The 20,940-nt window shown below is 42.5% G+C and overlaps 2 protein-coding genes across 3 annotated transcripts in view; one reads left to right on the top strand and one right to left on the bottom strand.

The window, feature by feature from the left end:
* GAS6 (growth arrest specific 6) overlaps window positions 1-786 on the top strand; it is a 39,751-nt gene extending 38,965 nt beyond the window's left edge. The window contains exon 15 of the mRNA XM_086880273.1: window positions 210-786. Within this exon, the coding sequence (XP_086736399.1) occupies window positions 210-361 (152 nt within the window). The 3' untranslated portion in view covers window positions 362-786. The remainder of the gene's footprint in view (window positions 1-209) is intronic.
* Window positions 787-4,805: 4,019 nt separating this feature from the next.
* Window positions 4,806-20,940, bottom strand: part of TMEM255B (transmembrane protein 255B) — a 67,573-nt gene continuing 51,438 nt past the window's right edge. For both annotated transcript variants that reach the window (XM_086880274.1, XM_086880275.1), the window contains 4 exons: window positions 17,286-17,371; window positions 14,377-14,536; window positions 8,262-8,405; window positions 4,806-5,477 (listed from right to left, as the gene is read on the bottom strand). In XM_086880274.1, coding sequence (XP_086736400.1) covers window positions 5,310-5,477; window positions 8,262-8,405; window positions 14,377-14,536; window positions 17,286-17,371 — 558 coding nt within the window. In that variant the 3' untranslated portion in view covers window positions 4,806-5,309. The remainder of the gene's footprint in view (window positions 5,478-8,261; window positions 8,406-14,376; window positions 14,537-17,285; window positions 17,372-20,940) is intronic.

Raw genomic sequence — 20,940 nt, 5'->3', positions numbered from 1 at the left:
AACAGCTGAGAAAGGGTTCAGCCTGGGAGAAGGGCTTTTGTGCACCAGGACAGATGATGTTTTCCTCACACCTGGGCAGAGGGAGGTAGAACCCCTAGCATGGAAAGAGGTGAGCTTGAATTCATTGAAGTGAGAGCCAATGGGCCTAGGTAGGGCAGGTATTTATTTAAAAGCAGCTGTCAGAGATAAATATCTCCCCTTTCCAACAGATGTTCCTGTCACTTCCACCCCAGTCACCGCGTCCTACCACGGCTGCATGACCCTCAAGCTGAGCAACACGGCACTGGACTTAGATGAGGCTCTCTACAAGCACAGTGATATCACCTCACATTCCTGTCCTCCAGTCCAGGAGGGTCAGTAGGTACCCCTGCAATGCGAAAGTTTTATACTCAGAAACTTTCAGTGCTTTTCTTTTTTTAAAAGATATAAATTATTCAGATCTACCGCACTGCGTGTATAGTTTCTCTTAAACACTGAAGTTATGTAGAAGCTACTGATCCTTATGTCAGATTGGTTATTGAAATACTCTTTGCTTTGAGGTTTAAAGGTTGTAATATATTTGTAAATAGTTCAGAAGACTAATATTAAATAAGTCAAAAGTACAGAATATACTGAAAGTGAATGCTATCTTTAGACTGTAAGAGACAGTTTCATCTGTAATGTGGGAAACCTATATGAGTGTGGACTGGAAGAAAAATAATAATTCTGTATTATTTTTTATTACCAAACACTGCTTTCTGATTTGCAAAACATGAGAGAATAAAATATTTACATACAAGTTTTTAATTTACCTGTACTGAGATTATTCTGTGTTCTGGTATTTGGAGACAATGACTTGGATTGTACATGATGTGGAGGTTACACTGGGGCGAGGGGAAAAGGCTGCTTTTTTGGTTTGGATTTTTTATTTTTTTTTTTTTATTTTAGTTTGAGGTTGGGGGTTTTTAATGCTTACATCAGTATTTCATATCTTCTCAGCTGCAGAGCAAATGGTGGCTGCTATTCTTGCTGCTAGAGTTTCTCTTTCTGGTACCGCAGAAAGAAGACTCTGTGGTGACCTTTAGAAAAACTCTTGGTCAACAGAAAATGGAAAATGAAGTTGGGTTAGCAGGAAACATTTAGAAGAAAAGACTCAATAAGTTGAAAGCCATACAGCTTTTGTGTCAATAGCTGCTGGAGCAAATGATGAGGTGTTGAGAATTGGGGAATATTATCTGGTGATGACATGTTTTTGCTGCTGCATTCTTAGGCTGGCTCATTCACTGTGAGCCTAGTGGAAGCAGAGAGGCTTGAGCTGTAAGAGTTAGCCAGGCTGAACTGCATGAGGTGAGAATATCTGTGGGGGTTTATGCAGGAAAGGTTTTAGAGCCATAAAGTGTGTTCAGCTTTTCAGCTATCCTTCTGAAGTTGGGATGGGCTTTGCCTAGCCTGTCTTGAGTCACTTAAATCTTGTTTTATTTGGTCTTTGTCTTGCATCAAATAAATAAACTGAGTAATAGTGGTATATGCTGTGGTGCAAAATCCAAGTACTGGGTGGCTAATGTTACACCACCCTTCAGAGGATCAGCATGAAACATGTCTAATTCTACAAGGTCGCTTATAACTTTTTCTTGGCCAGCCATGTTATTTTCCCTAAGCAGATAAGGAGATGACACATTAGTCTAATAATCCTCATGTACGGTGACATCTGTGACCCAACTGTGAAGATACAACTGTCCCAGAGGAAAAGAGGAAAGAAGGGGAAAACTGTTCCAAGCATATTTTCTGGCAAGGATCCCTGTTTTGTTTATCAGAGAAGAGGAAGGTACCCTATTTGCCATTAGACATTGCTTCTTATCATGAGCAAATCAATTAGCAGTAATGCAATAGGGCAGAAAAGAACAGAACTTTATCACTTGCAACCAACCTACTCAATTATACTTGGAGAACGATCTACTTCAGGTCAGACACAAGTTTGAAAGGAAATTTCCCTCTACCTTAGTGGCAGACTGTGCATGGAGAGGAAAACCAAGGAACAGTTCTATGTTTTTGTTTTTTTCAGCTGAGCAAGGGAAACCACCTTGTTCCTGAAGGTGCTTTATGTTACAGCTGATGACACTGGATCAATTTGTGATTTGATGGAGTACCCAAGAAAGATTAGATTTGTTTCTTCAGTAAGAGCTGGAAATCTTGAAGATACTCTGTTTAATGAAATGTCCACACTGCAGTGTTTTATTTTCTGTACATTTTTAATAGCTATTTTAGTCCTTTACCAAAGTACAACTCTGTGCTTGTTTTTGTTAATATTCTTCACAGTAGCCAGTATGGGGCTGTAGTTTAGGTTTGTGCTGGAAACAATGTCAATAACTCTGGGATGTTTTAGCCATTGCTGAGCAGGGCTTGCACAGTGCCAAGACCTTTTCTGTTCCTCACCCCAACCACCAGTGAGGGGCATGGGGGTGCACAAGGAGTTGGGAAGGGACACAGATGGGGCAGCTGGCCCTAAGCGACCAGAGGCATATCCCACACCATATGGCCTCATGATCAGCACATAAAGCTGTGGGACAAAAGGGGAAGGGAAGGGACACTCAGAGTGATGGTCTTTGTCTTCCCAAGTCACAAGTCACTGCTTCATGGAACGTTGCCCAGCTTTCCTGGAGATGTCTGAGCACCTGCCTGCTCACAGGAAGTGGTGGATGAATTCCTTGTTCTGTTTTGCTGGTGTGTGCAGATTTTCCTTTACCTTTTAAACTGTGCATTTCAGCCCACGAGATTTTCACTTTTACCCTTCTGACTCTCTCCCCAGTCCCAGGGACAGAAAGTGAGTGAGTGGCTGCCTGGGGCCAGGCTGCCGGCTGGGATTCAACCACAAAAATCTCCCATCTATTAAACTTGGAAAAACTCCACTGAAAAAAAATACAGACTCAGAAGACACTTATTTTTAAACAAAGAAGATGAAACAAGCCCTGTCTTACTTTGTTCTTTTCAAACTAAATATGCTAGCAAAATAGTTTCATGTCTGGTATTTTTGTAAAATCTCTGTGGTAGTTCCCAAAAAACTACCATGTGGCATAAATGAATCACAAACATGTCTGACCTTTGTGTTAATGTAAGTGACACTATTTATGGGGCCAGAATTATTTTGGGTCCTGGAAATGTGAGTCCTGTGGTATGTTACGGTACTCTGAAGTTCCATACTAAATGTCACATGTACAAGAACTTTTAATTTTCTAATTCAGAGCAGAAATTGCTCCTGGACTTTGCATATGTATGTATGTATGTGAAGATATTTTGCATAGACCACAATGCACCTTTGAGTCAAAATGTGGTTTAGAAGAGAAACTCAGAATTTCTCAGTCTGGAGAATGACAAAAGAGGTGGGGAAGTATGTGGGGAAGCGGGGTAGTGTAAAGGTGAATTTTTTTCATACCCTACCTCAGTACCATACTGGAGAAAGGTATGGAGGAAGAAGTAGCTGCAATTCCTTCATTCCTTCTCAGTCACTTGCTTCAACCCAAGAGAAACATTGATTTCATCCTTGTTCAGTTAGCCTAGGTGTTCAACCCAAAGGGATCAAGTCTGTTCTGGACTTTGAGCCCTCAAAATAAACCCAGGAGGTTCCCCTGGTAGTATTCCTAGCAAGTAAAAAGAAGTAGATGTGTAACTTCACTTATTTCATAATCAGAGTGACCGTGCGTTTCACAGCATCTATTTCCACAAGAACTAAGCATTTTGTATGCATTAGTGTTTAATTTCTCTCAGCCACATTCTTATAACTCACCTTGTCAACAATACACCTCATCACTGCTCACTAAAACTTTCAATCTCAGAAAAACCTTAACTGAACAAAAGGTGGCTTTAATGGTCCACATAAATTAATCTCTCTTCTTATGTGTATCAGTACTGAATCTGCTTTTTATGCATGGAGGTAAAACATATGAATTAACAGATATTTCTTGAAACTTACAAAGTGTTGTGCAAAAGGATGATCATCTTTTTTCTATTTTCAGCAGGTCTGATGCTGGTGTCACTTCCTTTCAAAGGAAACTGTCAAGTAAGCTGGTTTTGTTTATATAGTTTTTTTCAATATCTGCATAACACAGAGCAGCTGCTTAAAATGTAAATGAGAAATACCTTCCGTTCCCTGTTTTTGGCATTTCAGGAAATTTCTAGAGCTTCATTGCTGTCTAGACTGTAAGATCTATGAAGCAAGCAGCACCAGCACCCTTCCTGCAGGAGCACAATGCAGTGAAGGGATGCAGCATTCAGATGGGATTTCATGCTGGTTGTGAGTACCCCTGTCCCAAAATATGGCAGGTGTGTGCCAAAAGGAATCCCAGCTAATGTGGTGCATGGTGAGGAAGCAGGGTGCACACAACAGAAAAATGGCTTTTTTTCCTGTCAATGGCACTGAGCAAAGGTATTGCTCAGCCTGAGGAGAAAATAAACAACTTAAAAAAAGGAATTAGGCCCCTTCATTCACTCTGTTTCAGTCATTGTAAAATACCTGCATTAGGTCTTGGATTAACTTAAAAATAAATAAGAGGCATTTAACCTAAGATGGTTTTGGTTGTGGTGGTCTTTTGACTAGAAAGGAATTAATTTGAACACTAAAGTATAGCCTAAAATACACATCTGGAAATGGTATTTTTAGTGCATTAACATGACATTTTACTATGCAGGCTAGACTGGCATGAAGTTCAGCTAAAACAGTCCCAATAGAATTAACCTTTCTATCTGAAACTTGAAAAGGGAGACTATTTGGTAGGATACTTCTTCCTCTGTTCTTTTATTTTCCTTTCCTTCCAAATATACACAGCCTTAGGTGTAGTATAAATATACACTGTGAACTTTATTGTAAAATAATTGCCACGCTTTATTGGTACAACACTTTCACCAGAAGAGTTATCAAACACTACAAGCAAACAAACTCTTGCTACCCAAAATGATTGACTCTGAGAGCTCAGACAACACAGGCTAAAACCCTTTGATACTGGTTGATGAAAGCAGAACACATATCCAGAGTGTTTTCTTCATTTTTCCTCTTGAAGAAAATCAATTCTGCAGTGGACTGAGAGGGAAACATCTCATGCTTACAGTAGCCAGAAGGTTCTACTACATCTGACTGAGGCAAACTGAGTGGTGATGTTCCTGCCCCTAGAGTTCCAGGGCTCTGCCCTGCTCACAGGAGAAGTGGGTACAAGCAGAGTGGCAATAGCACACACTGTGCTGGGTTCCTTTGGGAAGCCTAGTGCCTGCACAGTACAGATTCCAGAGGTTTCTATAAAATAAAATAAAAGACTACCAGCCACTAAAATAAACTCTTTGTTCTATGGAGCATATGGTGGAGGCTTTTCTCCAGGCAAGCAGTAGGTCGGTGTATAGAGGGCTGGAGCATTTGGGGGAAGACCATAGCTGGAGCTGGACTGAGAAGGAGGCTGGGTTTCTTCTGATAAAGAAATGTCAGTAGATGATGTTCCTGGAAAATTGCTGGCAGGCTGTATGAGACAAAGAGAAATAACTTCTTCAGTAAAGGAGTACAACCCCATTGCAGTTTGGTGTTGTTTGCCATGTGTTATATAATAAGCCCCATGATTAAATTTCTCATGCATCACAGCACAACATTAACTTCAGTTCCAAAGCACCTGCTTAAGTGTAACAATGATGGTGTCTCGTGAAACAAGAGAGATTCCATCTGTAAGCCAAGTCATTTTTAATAGACATTGTGTAGACAGCTAGGCAATAGAGCAGAACAAGAATTTCTGCAGGAAAAGAGGCTTGGCTTCCTGGGTGAGGCACAGCACCTGCCTGACTGATTAGGTTACGTGTGGCTGCTCGTTTCCAGGCATCGCTGTGAAATTTAAATTACCTCAGTTGTAATTAATCTCGGCTATAATACTTGCATAAATGCAAGGTCTTGCTCCTTTGCCAAATGCAGATTCTTCTTAAGAGAAAATTTTACAGGTAGGCATGTGTCTCCCTCTTTGGTAGTCAGCTGTGATGGGGCTTTAGCTGAAAAAGGCATGAAAAATAAATAGAGCTTTGGAAGTAGCCCATCTTCAGGAACAAGCAGGGTTCATTAAAAGAAAAGAATGTATGTAGGGAATAATATTCAGGATAAAATCCTACTACTGCTTTAAGCCAAGTTTTGTGACTGATTTCCAGAGGGTGAGGATTTTACTCCTCCTCTCATACTCTAGCACATGCCTGTCTATGGGCTTCAACTGAAGGCTTGGGCTCAACCCCCTCAGGTTCAGACTTTAAGTGAATTTAAAGTGCCTGGAATTTAAAAGCAAGATAAAGTAATCATGTATCTTTTTTCAAAGGAAATGAAAAATCTGGGCAAGTGATATTCCCTGCTTTTATTAATAAAAACATTAATAGCCACAATCTAGAAGGCCAAGACCAAGGCTGGCCCTTGGACAATGGCATCTCAGAGCTGTCTAGGGCTGGCAGACCCCATGCCGAGGTGCTTGCTTCTTCTATGTGGCTCCATGTGAGCAGGGGCTGCTGCCCTGGGTCAAACCCTCCTGGCAAGGAGAATGTTGTCCTGCATTTGTACCACACGGTGATTTAGTGAGTGAGAATGGGGGCATCCCAACAGGAAGGCTTATTTCTGCCCTTTAACTCTCTGAGGCAGTGCAGGTGTACTGACAGTCCTGGTAGATACATCAGCTCCAAACCTAGTTGTTGTGGGTTTGGGTTGGATTGGGGTTTTATTTATTTTGGAGTTGTTGCTTCCCTCCCCTCTCAAACTGCAACCACTGCTTCCATCTGTTTGCCTGGAATTGTTTCTGTAGTGAGCTCTTCTCTAGCAGGAATAACAGGCACAACCCATAACTGCTGTCATCAGCAGTCCCTGCACAGCTAATCAGGACCATTACCTGCCCAGCTGGCAGGCTTGTTACCAAGATCAGTTGTGGCTGAACTGTACCAGTGAGGGATGTATTATTTTGTTGGCACATGTCACAGTAAACAAAATAAATGCTGGCTACATCTTTTCAAAATGCATTCCTGCTATAAACCTCCCTTTTTGCCATATGGCTGATTTCTTTTATAGACTTTGCCTCTCTGGCAAGCATTTATTCAGTGAGACACTGGATTCAGCAGAGGTCCAGGAATGAATGTCATAATACCTTTAGCCTGAGATAATCCACTGGTGACTCTAAAGGCTCTCTTCTATACTCTGTGGACAGCTAAAACTTAATTCAGTTTCCCACATCTTAGTGTCCAGCCCTTTTGGGATGCCATGGGATATCCCAGATGTCCACACAGATGTGATCTGGAGACAATGGGACCTGGACCCTCTCAGAGCAGCAGCAGGGGACAGGTGGCTACTTGATCTCATTATCAGGCAGTTATCATTCTAGATCCCTACATGCCAACAGCCCCTGTGCTCAGTCAGATGAATCCCAGACCCAGACTGGGATTAAGGACTGCATCTGAGCAGGCCTTGTGAAGGCCTGAATCTGGCAGCTTAAATACTTAAATGGAACATGAAGAGCTCAGACCTGCAGTCCCATGGATTCAGCCCACAGTTTTCAAGCTATAGAAGCAGATGACAGTTAAGCTTTTGTCTGCTCCTAATCATTCATTCACAATTTGTACCTTTGAATATATTTATTATGATTTTTTCAATTCATATACTGATGCAGAAATTACTTCTCTCCAAACTGTAACATAACGAGTTCATACGTACAGGGAGGTGGCTTGCTTTTATGTTTTTTCCTCAGGAATAGAGTTAAGTTTTCCCATTGTTTGTTAGTAACCATCCCAGTGGATTCCAGTGTTTCTTACTAACCTCTCCTGACTTGAGGATAGCTGGTGGTGTCTCCCTCAATGTCATTAAGAGGAAGGAAGATAAATGAACACACTTATTTGAAAAAGTAGAAATCTAGGGGAAATAACTGTGTTTCTTTTGGAGTGCAGATAAGAATTTGGAGTAAATGCAATGTATTTGTTTCTCAGTGGACACAGGACTGAACAGTCACAATGGATCCTCATGACTACTTACCTGAATATTTTCAGCTTAATTTCATGTGTTTCTATCCCCTTCTCTCTCTACTCTTGGCTACTTTTACCTCATCAGCAGGTAAGAGTCCAAAGCACAACCAGAGGAAGCATGAGGTCTGAGAACAGACCAGAAAACAAGGCACAGACTAAATCATCCCACAGACAAACCTGGGAGCCGGGATCCAGCTAAGATCTGCAAAGTTTGTACTGAGCAAACAGCAGCTTGTGCTTTTCTGATGGTGTGAGAAGGGTGTGTTCTCATACTGTACCTGAAGAGGTAATGGGTAGGATGGATATGTAGAAATGGTTGCCGCAGAAGGACAGAACCCAGCGTATGTCAGGATCTGCTGGGCAGGGTTGTACAGGATCTGAGGAGGAGGTGCAGCACTGAAAGCAATTTGGGACAGAGGTACCTGTTGAGCACAGAAGACAGCAATACATCAGTACAATGTAGAGGGGGCTGAAGCAGGAACTGCTCCTAACACAAGCAACAAGACAATTTAACAACTTTCTATTTTCCAACGTAATACCAGTAGTACAGAAAACCATGGAGCAGACAGAATGAGAGGAGGGTGTATCCGGAATTAATTTTCTGAGTAAAAATACACAGCTATTTTCATCTTTTTCCCTTGGAAAAAGGCTGCTGGTGCTTCCCTAGCAACAGTTACAGAAGCACTGGCAGGGCTCCAGATCTGAGACACCCTGAAGAGCACAGCACAGAGCTTTGGCTGCCTCTTCCTATTCATCCAGCACCAAACACCAAGTCCTTCACCATTTGCTGCAGACTCCTTCCAGCAGCAACTACCTGATGCCCTCAAGTCTTTTTTTTCTCTGCTTTCCTACACAGATTTACCTAGATCTCCCTTTCCAGACCAGTCGCTCCTCTTTCACAGCTCACTCTCACTTGGAAAATAGAGTTTGCTGTTGGCTCATCAGCATCACTCTCAGTGTGCTTACCTCATCCCTACTGCAGAAAATCCTTCTCTCATGGCTTTATTGGCATGTCTTTTAATTACAATGCAAAATGAAGTTTGCAGGAAGAAGTAATAACTCACATTAAACCAGCTAAAAAATCGTGGTCAGGAAAAAAACCCCAAATGCTAAATGTGAAAAAGGGTTTGCGTTAAACCCTAAAACCCTATGCCATATAACAATTTGTGAAGGACAGCAGAGCAACAAAGCTTTGTGGAATATTTTCATGAGATAAATCCAGTGGTTTCTTTTATTTCCTTTGTTTTTGTTAGCAGATTCCTCCACATGAGAGCATGGAATTTTCTTTTCACTGAAATAATAAAATATGGTAGTTGCCAGACAAATGCTGAAACCAGCAGCCAGGACTTTTTTTTTTTAATTTCCTTTCAAATTTATCAGTGGGAGATATAAACTACTACATCCTCTGGAGACAGTGTGAGATCTCTCTGTGATTGGGAAAGAGGTATATTAATGGTATTTGTACATGGAAAACATCATCTAGGTCACTGATGTACCACATGAGGTTACTGAAAAACCTAGGCCTTAGTTTCCTGAAGAAATTTGGCATTTCAGGAGCTGGCATGGAGAAAGGCTGGGATCAAAGGCAGAGAGCTTATTTCATAGGATAAAGCAAGACTCTCATCTTCAAGGCACCCTCCTCAAAACACTCTCATCTGCAAGGTACCCAGCTTTCTACCTGCCCTGCTGGGTGGATATGGTGGGGAGAGATGTAAGGACAGTGCCTCAGGAGCAGGGAGGAACAGGTAAACTGCTTGCTTCACACCCAAAGGTTTGGGGCTAGTGCCACAGCCCCAGAGTGTGCCCTTCCTCCCTCAGAGGAGGGATGAAATCAGATCCCTCTGACATAAATGAGTCAAGAAACACTTGATTTACCCACAGATGTGGAATACAGATGCAGATGTTCTGCATCTGTCACCAACTTCCTGGTGTGGGTCTCTTTGGGTGCTGCTGTTTGAACCCCTTTGGCTTCTTCTCTTGGGAACCTCTCTCAGTCCTCTCATGTTCCATCCACCCACAGAGCAGGGCTCTCTAATTGCTAAGGATGAACATCTCAAGAGTCCTAGAAGACAAATTTGGGGAATCATCCATGCCACATACACTAATCAAAGCACCTTATTAACATGCTGTCTGGTCTCAGCCCAGGGCCAGCAACTATTTGCAGTTATTGAAGTGGGTTGGATGCTTTTGTCAAGTACTCCAGTAATTACTCTGTGTCAAATTACTCACCTGAAATACAAGGGTAGGTTGAGACGTTCTAAACTGCGCCAACACCCAAGTCAAATTGATAAGAAGCTATGAACTAGCCAGGGAGTGCTAACAGTGTCAGCTCACTGGCTTCACACAGACCTGTCAGAGCATTTATGTCTGACCTCCAGCTACTCTTTACATCAGACTGCACCTTTAATTGCAGGAGTGCTAAGACATAAACCTGTGCTCAGCAATTAGGGGTTAGTTTTGCTTTCCTTTTTAGAGCAGGGTGAGGGAAGAGGAGAGGGGATAAAGCAATGCTATTTCATCTGTTTAAATTCCTTTAAGGACTGCAATAAGGAGACTAATTAATAAACATTTTAAAAGGCATCCCCTTCCCACCCCACCATGCTCCCCTCAGGAATATCAGTAATTCAGATTAATGCAGCCCTAAACTCGGGGTAGGAAGATTCCTTGGCAAGGTGTGTCAGAAAAACGTCCAGAAGGATGAATACCAGGACAGGGAAGGGAGTTGCTAGATTAACTCAGCATCAGCAAGTGAAATTTTCCATGTAATTCTTTAGCTGCAGCTTCTCTAAGAAATAATCACAGTGTGTTATCATTTTGGGTACTTTGGCTATTATATCTATTGGCTCTTACATCTATTGATGTAATATCTAAATCTGCTTTTCAGAGGTGACTTTAAGGGAACTGCTTCCATGTCCTACATCCAAGCATGCTGTAGATCTTAAAAGGAGGGTTCCTGTTGTAAGCACTGCAGCTCCCCCAGCATCCTGCAGATCACAGGGAGCAGCCCCATGGGCAACACAGCAGCCACTGAGCTGACACCTTGGGGGTCAGGAGAGAATTAAATACTTCCCACTGAGCCAGCACAGCCCTCAGGCAGGCAGCAAAACCACACGGAGCGTGCCAGGGATTTGTCACAAGAAAGAAAAGCTGAAACAACCAAAACACTTTTTTTTCTGTCCAGGAAATATGATGGGTTTAAAGGAAAGGGCACTGTTTTGCAAACTCTCCCCTTTGTAACATGGTTTGACTGCCAGCATTCCCCAGAGATAAACATGATGTTTTTTGTTTGACTGGTCAACCTGGCCTTGTGTATTCTGGAAGTCAACCCCAAAGCAATGCTGTGAGGCATTTCAGGGGGCTTTGCAGCTCTCCCTGAAAAATGCCAGTGAGCGTTTATGTGAGAAGGTGAAATCTTAAAGCAAAGCAAACAGTTCTCTCACATATTTTAATGGGTTATTTTGCTCTTTTTATTTCAGTCCCATGCCCCTTTCTTTTCCTCTTCTGCTTGATGTTTTCTTGGCCCCTGTCTTCCCCCAAGAGTTACTCCTTTTGTCAGGAAAGGGAGAAGCAGATTAGAAAATTATCTCTGGTACTAACTCAAAAGAACCCTGAAAAGCACAGGCAGGAGCAAGGAGCAAACATTTCATTTTGGATTGGTGCTTTAGTAAGACTTTTACAAGTGTAGCTGAGGTGACTGGCACAAACTCATCTTTCCCTTGGACTATGACATCCTTTTTCTGCTCACACTCAGTGGAGACACTGAAGAGCTTATTCAGATGAGGTTTTCAGCTGGAGCCTTTACAGACTTACTTCAGCTAAGCTTGGGGTCAAGCTGCACATCCACTTCTGCTGCAATTTCCCCCCATGATTTTATGCCACCCAGTCAGAGGAGCCAGACCAGACTGTGCATCCCAGAAAGGGAATGTGCCAGATCATGGAGACTGCAGTTCTCCCAGGAACATCTCCTTGGCTTGGTGCTCCTCACAAGCAATGCAGAAAGCAAAGCACAGAGCTGTATCAAAGCATCAGCCCACATCTCATGCAAGCTTAGGTTTGAACAAGACACGCTGGGTGGGCTCAGGTTGGCTCTTTGCACGCTTCCCACAGCTGCACTTGCACCCATCTGCTAGGCAGGAGAAAACATTTATAGCAGCACTAAGCTGCAGTGCTCTCCCAAAAACTTACTGTAGGTGAGAGCTGCCTTCACTCCACATGCCAGCTGCTCTTCCCCTCATTTCCCTCTGTGGTTGTTTCTGTTCCCCTTCAGTTCCTCTCACAGGGAGAGGATGAATTAAGATGGGAAAACTGCTTTTACTCCCTTTGGGCAGCTGCAACTCTTTAGTGGCTGGCTGCAAGCTGTTATCATCAACTCCTTGCAGGAGTCCCTTGCAAAAAGGAGACCTCAGCTGCACATTTCTTACACGTGATAGCTCAGTGCACTTGTTTAGCTTAAGCTGGATAGAGGAATATTTCCAGGAAATGTTGCAACTCTTAACAAAGGTGAATTTCAATCAACTCATATGGCCCTGCTCTATTTTAAGCATGATTTTAAGCACCCAACACATGTTGTAGATAGCCTGGGCATGCTTCCTAAGGAATGCTGGGTGGTCAGAGCTGGGCCTGGACAGCCTCCAGTCTGACTGGGTCCTTGGCTTACTGGGTGCCAGTTCTGAGCAGCCCCTTCCTGCCAGTCCGCTCCCTCTCCTGTCCTGATGTACATCTCAGCTATCTCTCTTGCCTTCTCTTCCCTGCTCTCTCATTTTATTCATTTTACCCATCTTTCTATTCAGTTTCCTCCTCTGCAACAGTGACCAGACATGTCATGGATCTAAGATGACCTGTGCTGCCATCACACCTCCCTTTGGTTCCTGCATTTCACCTCCATCTCCAAGCCTATGCCCATTTAGTTCTACCACTCACCTGAGAGCCTAGGAAATAGTGAGCCCCTTTCTTGGTCTTTAGGCATTGCTTTACTAAACATGGCCACTGACAGTGATAATCCCAGGAAGCACAACTCCACCCTTTAACCTGACAGTAAGCCCAGGCAAATGAGTGACTTCATTGGAGAATCCCTCCCACCACACAGTCTCTTCTGAATGCTGTGGTGCACATCAGCACAACACCACAGGGAGCAGTTAGAAGGTGGCATTCCTTAGTGGAAAAAAAAACAGGATGTTGAAGTGTTGAACAATCACACATGGGACTTGACTCACATGTTAGCTACAAGCTAGCATCCTTAGACTCCAGTGCTGGCCCCCACATTTTTTGATGAATTAGAAGGGGGAAAAAATATGCCGCTAAATGAATTGCCAGCATTTGTTCACACTGTTGAGGGTTTTTTTGGTCCATTCATGTATTTGATTGGGCTTGACCCACTTAGCTGTGAACAGCTGGCAACAGCTTCACCTAAAGGTATGAAAATCCATGAAAGAGGCTGAATTGTTAAGGGACAATGACTCAAAACATCCCCACCTTTGTTGAGACCCCAGGGTGCTGCGTTGAGATGGAGGAGGTGAACTTTTGGGTGTGTAGTGGCTAAACCTCTGATCTGATAAGGCACAGGGTGAATGTGGTTGTGGATCCTGTGGAGAGGACTGTGCCCCTTGTCATGCTATGCTGTGCTCCCTTGCACAGACCACTGAGTTGTGGGGCTTCCTCCCCCTGGGGAAGTACCAGGGAATTCAGGATATTTGTCTGTGGCCTCAACATGTTTATCGCTGCTGATGGGACTTAACTTACTGAACTGCTGCTAGGATGGGCAGCTGTGCTGTCTTAGAAGGAAATTCACATTATTACATCAAGCTTCCCACCTAGGGGGAGGTACCTGAGCATTCCATCTTGAACCACAGTGAACATAGACCCAATAGTTGTTGTGTTCTGGGGATTTCCTCCACCACCAGACAGATGTGGTCAGCCACCACCACTTTAACCAAGACTGTGCAGCAACCAAGTCTTGTTGCTTGTGGATGGTGAGATCCTCACATGCTTGAACTTTCTCTCTCTCTTTTTTTCCCTTGTGTGTGTCCTTGGTTGATGTTGTGCTTTTCTATTGCAATGCTTTTGTGTTGTTGTGTTACTATAGATAATAACCACTGAAACAGCTCCATACCTCTTTTCCTTTGCAACCAAATTGTTCTATAATAAACCCTACACTGTTTATTTAAGAGCACTGACCATTCAGCATTGTTTCATTCTAATCTGCCCCAAAGGAGCTATTAACAAGAATCTGGGTTACACTCATCTTCTGCAGCGACTCACAACACTCCAGACTCCCACAACACCCAGGAAACACATTTAAAGCATCACCTTTGCACATTTATATGTCCTTAACTAATTTGATAATGCCAACAAGCAGAAGGCCCTCACATAAGGCAAAAAGACTGTGAGCCTTACCATATCTTTAAATGCCCCAAGAATGGCTGCTGTGATAATCCCCAGAAACAAGCCGATGATGTTGAGGACTGTGGAGGACCACAACAGTCTGTACAGGTGAAGCACATCCTGACAGCTGCTCACACCGAGAAATTCATAGTAGCTGGAGGACTGGTCTGAACTGAAAGAGAATGCAGTCAACATCACTGGGGCAGGAATGGTTTTGCACATAATGCAGAGAACTACAGGATCTGACTCCTTCCTGCTTGCTTTTGTCTTTGGCGAAGTACTACATCCATGCTCTCACCAAAACTGCTCAGAACAACTGGAGAAAGCCCTGCTGAAAAACTGGCTCTGCTAAGACCAGCATCAAATGTAATCCAACTAATACCAACCCTAGTTTGGCTGATTGGTGGTGGTTACCAGCATGGACCCTTCTTTATTTTTTGTTCAGTGTCTCTAAGCAGAGACATAATCTTGGTATATGGATGCTGCCCTTGTCATTTAGCTACCAGATAAAGCTTGCTTAGCTTTGCTTTTCCTCTCAGCTCACCTAGAAATCTGCTGGCATCTCAGAAATTGGGGAAGACAAGTTGCTTAAGCATTAATTCAACCACAGGAAGAGAGATATTGCCAGCTGGCTACATTTGTTTGTGGTGTCCGTGGTTCCAAATTAATGCAACACAGTACAGTATAAAGATGTCTTTACACTCAGGATTGCACTATCCAGAAATCTTTGTTCATATTTCTACACCACATTGGTTATTGTAGATCAGGCATGTGGTGAAGTTACACCTCAGTGCCTTGCCAAAAGCCAGAAATATCCTACTGCCAAATTTGAAACCACAGGTTCCTGCAATTCTTTCCAGTACCTGCCTTAATTTGAGACCACTAATGAGCTCCTAGGGCAGCTATTTGAGTTAGAAAAAATTTTTTAAATGCCAAGCCTGTTTTTCCACTGTTAGGAAATTGCCAAATTGCCATCAGATTATGGTGGAAACCAGAAGTGAGCAGTTTGTGTTCACTCTTCTGTTCCTCCATCCACAGTATATGTGCATGTGTGGTTAGGGAAAGCTCTGCAGAGCAGTCCACAACATTTCTGGGAAGAACCAAGCCAGGCACAGTAACTTCTGGAAATATCCAGTCAATGGCTTTAGCTCATAGCTCTGGCACTGAAGAACCACTACTGTTGAGTTCACCTGGGCCCTGCTATGAGCCCATCTTAACTAAATAAATCTACAGCTTCAGCTGCCATAAGGCTGAGAAAATCAGATTTGCAACCCTGCCTTCATATCAGTCTATTCCATGGCTGATAAAAAAAATCACTTTTGGGGCCTGTGCCTCCTCCTACTTCTCTCTAGCCATCCTGTGAACTGGAATTGCCAAGTCTTCTGAGAAGTGTGACTGCTTATTTACCCTGGATTTGTCTATTCTAGTGGCATAAGATCTTGCTGTCCACTGTAGAATGTTGACAATAGTGGAACACACACATTTAATTATATCATTGAATAATGTCACAGCAGTGATCAGTCCCAGGTGTTTGAGACAAACTCAATGTCTTAGAAAAATGGCACTGAGGATCTCCATCTGAAAGGGAAAATATGCCTCATCTCTCCTTGTGGTTACTTTATACTTTAAGCAACAGTTTCAGTCACTTTTTTTGACAATTTCAAATAGTTTCACCCCTTTAACACCCTTGCACTTTTCTGTGTTGATTTGGGCTGTTTGGTTCAGTGTTAACATGCAGGCATGAGCAGCGTACCACGGAAGGAAACACTCTCAATATATACATACTGCATTGCAAATACGATGTTCCATCATCTGTCTGTCATAGAAAAGGTACCAAAGTTGAGCATTCTCTACCTTTCCCACCTGTTTTGTATACCTATATCATGTACAGATTTAACATTTCTTACTTAAGCAAAAGACTCTACAGAGGATTTTAATCCACTCCATAAATCTTCATTCAATTTGTGTCTCTCATCTACATAAGAAATATGCATGCATAAATCACTTCCCTCTAGTCTCAAATGTCATTTTACTTCTCTAGCTGAGATATCATCTATCTAAGAGTTACTTTTTCATGCAAAAGCCTTTTATAGAAGTTTGATTGTTCCCACCTTGTTGCCCCATGCCTAAAGTGTTTATGTCTGACATCACACTAGCCAAGTCTTACAGAGGACTGGGGTTATTCAGGGCTGCTAGCATGTGAAGAGGAGGCAAAACCAAAATCAGATAGATGTAGGAAGGAAGAAAGATGAGAAATACACAGGGGGGAAAGAAGGAAAAGTGTCTATGGCTGAACTGTAGTGGTTGCAGAGGTTGCATGAGAGTGCATGGTAAGATGATATACAAGGGCAGGTGGAGATAAGACAAGGGAAAATGGTTTTAAACAAAACAGGGAAGATTAAGATATTAGGAAGAGATTCCTCACTGTGAGGATGGTGAGACACTGGAACAGATTGCCCAGAGAACTTGTGGATGTGCTATTAGTGGAAGTGTTCAAGGCCAGACTGGATGAGGCTCTGAGCAGCCTGGTCCAGTGGAAGGTGTCCCAGCCCATGGCAGGGGAGATTGAACTAGATGGTCTTGGAAGACCCTTCCAACCAACACCATTCTGTCATTCTATAACAGTGAGATGTGCAAAGGGTGAGCCCAGCAGAAGATTCAGTAAATCTAATGGGAAGATGCATTGCCATACCAACATATATCTGAACAGGAATGTAACTGAGTGACCAGTTTTGATCACACAGCACACTAATGAACAACTCTTGACCTACTTCATGCTGGCATCAGGACTTCAATTGCAGAGGAACTGGATTTCTCAGCATACAAGCTCCTTGTGTTACTTCTTCAGGCCCTACCATTTATGAATAAGGACAACCAATCAAGAATTTCTCGGAGGCCATGGAATGCACACAGGTACTTACTTCTCACAGTTGTACAGATCACAGCAATAGCATGTGTTACTCTTCACTTTCAGCTGGCACTTGCTGTTTAAGGTATGACATGTCACCTGCCAAAAAAGCAGAATTACTTTTATGCTCAATGTTTCAATGTTGTGTGAATCATTGTACTGTACTGACCACAAAAAAAAAAAACAAAACAGCTACTACAACATTGTCAAGTTGTATTACCTGTTGTGCAGAAAGATCCTGAGGTTCCAAAACTCATGACTGGAAGCCAGAAGGACATCCCTGAGCTCACAGGAGTTTTAGCCAGGACAACAGCCCCTGAGTGTGAGGGTATTTGCACTGTGAAGCCCAGAGCTCCCAGCACCAGCCCACAGCCAGGGCTGCCAGAGTTTTCAAGCACTTTGCTGCACTGCCTGGTGCTATTCTGCTGAGACCCAGAGTGTGCAGTCATGAGCCTCAGATCTCTACATCTGTGATGAACTGACCACGGGTCTGGAGAAATACACTACACTACAGCAAGCACTGAAGTGGATAAGAGAACCAATCTGTTATAGTGGGGAAATGGCAAGGGAGCCAATTTATCTGAACAGCTCCCAATAAATGGGAGCTCTCCCCTTTCAGTGAAACCCTCCTGAAGAAGGAAATAATTATGAACAACAGCGAGAACAATCTTCAAACCCACAAACAGAATAACTCAGAAAAGATCCAAGCACTCCAGAAAATGAGTACCATTTATTGCAGGCTCTTGAATACAAAACTGAAAAGGTTTATTTATGTGAGGAGAAATTGCAGGGATGGACAGATGTTAGAACAATAAAGGCAGGCACATGTAAGCCACTCTCCATCCAGACACAAAATCATTTTAATGACTCCTTAAGTGTGGTAAGCATTAATCACTTCTATTTGGCACTACAGACCAATTGAAATATTTAATATGTAAGGCTTTTTTTTTTTTTTTCCTGAGAGTTTTAGATTATTGACTTTGAAATCCTGGAGAGCTGTCAGGTTTTAAAAGCTAGCAGCCAGAAAATACATTCTTTCCATAGCTTTTATTTGATAGAAAAAAACCAAAACAACGTAACCACTGAGAACTATTTTGTTCACAAAATGCAATTAAAATGTATTATTGAATGGAAAACCCTTCATAATGAATAAGTAGGAGCATGTTTAGGAATACATGCCTGCTTTTGATTTATCAGTTTATCAGACAGCTCTGGCTGAGCCACAAACGTGTTACTGTATGGAATAGTGTCCACAAGAGCTGTTAAATCAGATGTTTCTCACTTCCTAAGTTCTGTATTTGTGTATCATTTTAGTATGAAAACTGTCACTGTTGATGAGTCTGTATTCCTCACGTGCTTGTTTCCAGCAAAAAGGAAAGCCTTAAACACACACACTCAGCAACAGAGGAAGTTCATCTCACAACTGGTCTCTTACTTGTCACACTTGTCCTTAGCAGGATTTGATCAAGCAGTGGATGATGGGTGACAAAACTAAAGTCAGAAGGAGATTAAAATGATTCCTTGGGATTGCTTTGCTGCTCAGGACAAGGCTGTACCTGTGGTTAGTATCTCATACAAATCAGCTCTTCTATCCTGAAATGGTAGGTTATGAAAGGACAGTCTCAGTCTAGGTTGCAGTCTGGAAATGGAGCTCACAATTTGATACAGACACATCCCACTTGTCACAAGGACAGGGCCTTGTTCCATCACCATTGCTCCATTGTGTCTGAACTTACTGTAGTGTAACCTAAGGGCTTTGTTGGCCTGAAGTCACATTCAGCTGCAGCTGTCAGCCTGAGCTGCAGTTTACTGCAGAAGAGGAGCATGTACTGTCACTGACTGCATCAGCTTAATCAAGGCAGTGACTGAACCATCCCACCTGGATGATCCCAAAGCAGGCTGAAAAACAATCCTGGAACAGTGTGCCACCTCAGCCATTTTGTGGGATGCCCTATGCTTTTGCATTCAGTGTATTGTCAGACTTGACCTCCTGTATGTGGTGAAAATGGCCTAGGACCTACCTTTTCCCATTACACACGCATGACTGGGATAGGAGGGCTTTATGAGATGGAATGGGCGGTTAAAACGTGGTTTGTTCTGATGCATGATTTGGGGACCACTAGGAAATAAAAGTAGGTTTTCCCTCTCCAAACAATAACAAGGCCAGTCTGTCTGTCTGTCTGTTTTACTGGAGAAGGCTAGAAGTGCAAAACAGGGAGATTAGCATGATCTTAAACATGTTCTTAGCTGCTTCCACACTGCAAGACACATATTCTTGGCCAAGGAAGTTGCAGTAGTTATCTATTTTTATCACTGCATTTTTAAAACATGCATAGAACAAGACACTCCTTTTTAGGAGAACAGTGAATAAACCAAAATAAACAAAACAGTGTGTGGTGTGAGCAAGGGTGGTGGAAACAGGCCATTTGTAGGTATTCTGCATGTCAAGACCTATTATTTCATTTCAGTGACCAGACACAGCTTTTTTCATGTCCTGGACATTTGTGATTGTTTATCTCCAAGGCACCAATGAAGATATGTTCTCCACTCATGGTAATTACAAGAAAATAAAAATCTTTCTGCTTTGAGCAAAGACAACTGAAATAGGCAAACCAAATGAGCCAGAGACCACTTACAAGTGAGAGATGTCAATCAAAAAGAAACTTGCAGACAGTAAATAATCTGCTTTCCTAGTTAAGTGTTTGCCTGACATGCAGAGCATGTCTCCTGCTCACTAGCTGGCTACCTTTGGAAAAGCAAAATCCAAGTATAAATGCCACAGATCCTTAACTCTGAATTAGCATACCCTAACTCTAAATCAATGAACAACCAGACAAGAATGTTACTAGAAACTATCTACACTTTTAAAAGATATGTGGTTTGGTTTTTTTCCAGAATAGAGGAAGGAGTTCTGGGTGCCCAAGTTTAGACATTCTCAGAATCAACAGAGCTGTGGAAAACTGTCTGACCAGAAGCCTGAGGCTGGGGTCACCTGCAAGGAGCTGTGGTCAGTGTGACGCCAACTACATGCTTATTACAGGAGTCAGAAGCATTTCTCAGGCCATGTCTGAGTGTGCATACACACTTTAGAAGAGGAAGGAGTAAGTCTTACAGGAAAGGGTGTTGTCACTCTGCAGAGGTTTGTCTGGGTCAGTCTTTACATGAGGAGATCAGTGAAATATTTTTGTCATACATTTTCTGGAATCAACAACAGGATGCCCTAGCAGCAAGATTTAAGGAGCAGCTAAATTTGGTAGTATAGTTTACTAAGCTTTCTAGAAATATTAGTGGTAACATTCCCCATACACCTTTTCTTAGCCATGGCAGGAAGAGTGATGAAGAACAACTGCCTTCTTCAAAGTTATATCACTGTTTAGCTGCTCTCCATTTTGCTTTTCTATTCTCTCCCACCAATTTACCACAATAATAAAATAGGAAAAGAAACAAAATCTGAACTTCTTAGGAAGTTCATTTGGATATGGCCACTTTTCTGACCATGACAATGTCATTAAGATAATAAAAATGTTTCATTCAAACCACTGATGTTCTTGGCCTGTGCTGGATAAATACAGAGATTTGAAGTCTTCTGAATGATACAAATGGATTAATTTAGATATTTCTTATTCCACTTGGAGTCTACAAAAGCCTTCTTAGAGGAAGATGCCAAT

This window comes from Cyanistes caeruleus, chromosome 3, assembly GCF_971803275.1.
Source record: "Cyanistes caeruleus chromosome 3, bCyaCae1.hap1.1, whole genome shotgun sequence".
NCBI classification, from domain to species: domain Eukaryota; kingdom Metazoa; phylum Chordata; class Aves; order Passeriformes; family Paridae; genus Cyanistes; species Cyanistes caeruleus.
Note: the sequence above shows the minus strand (reverse complement) of the source record. Positions and strands in the feature narration are given on the sequence as shown.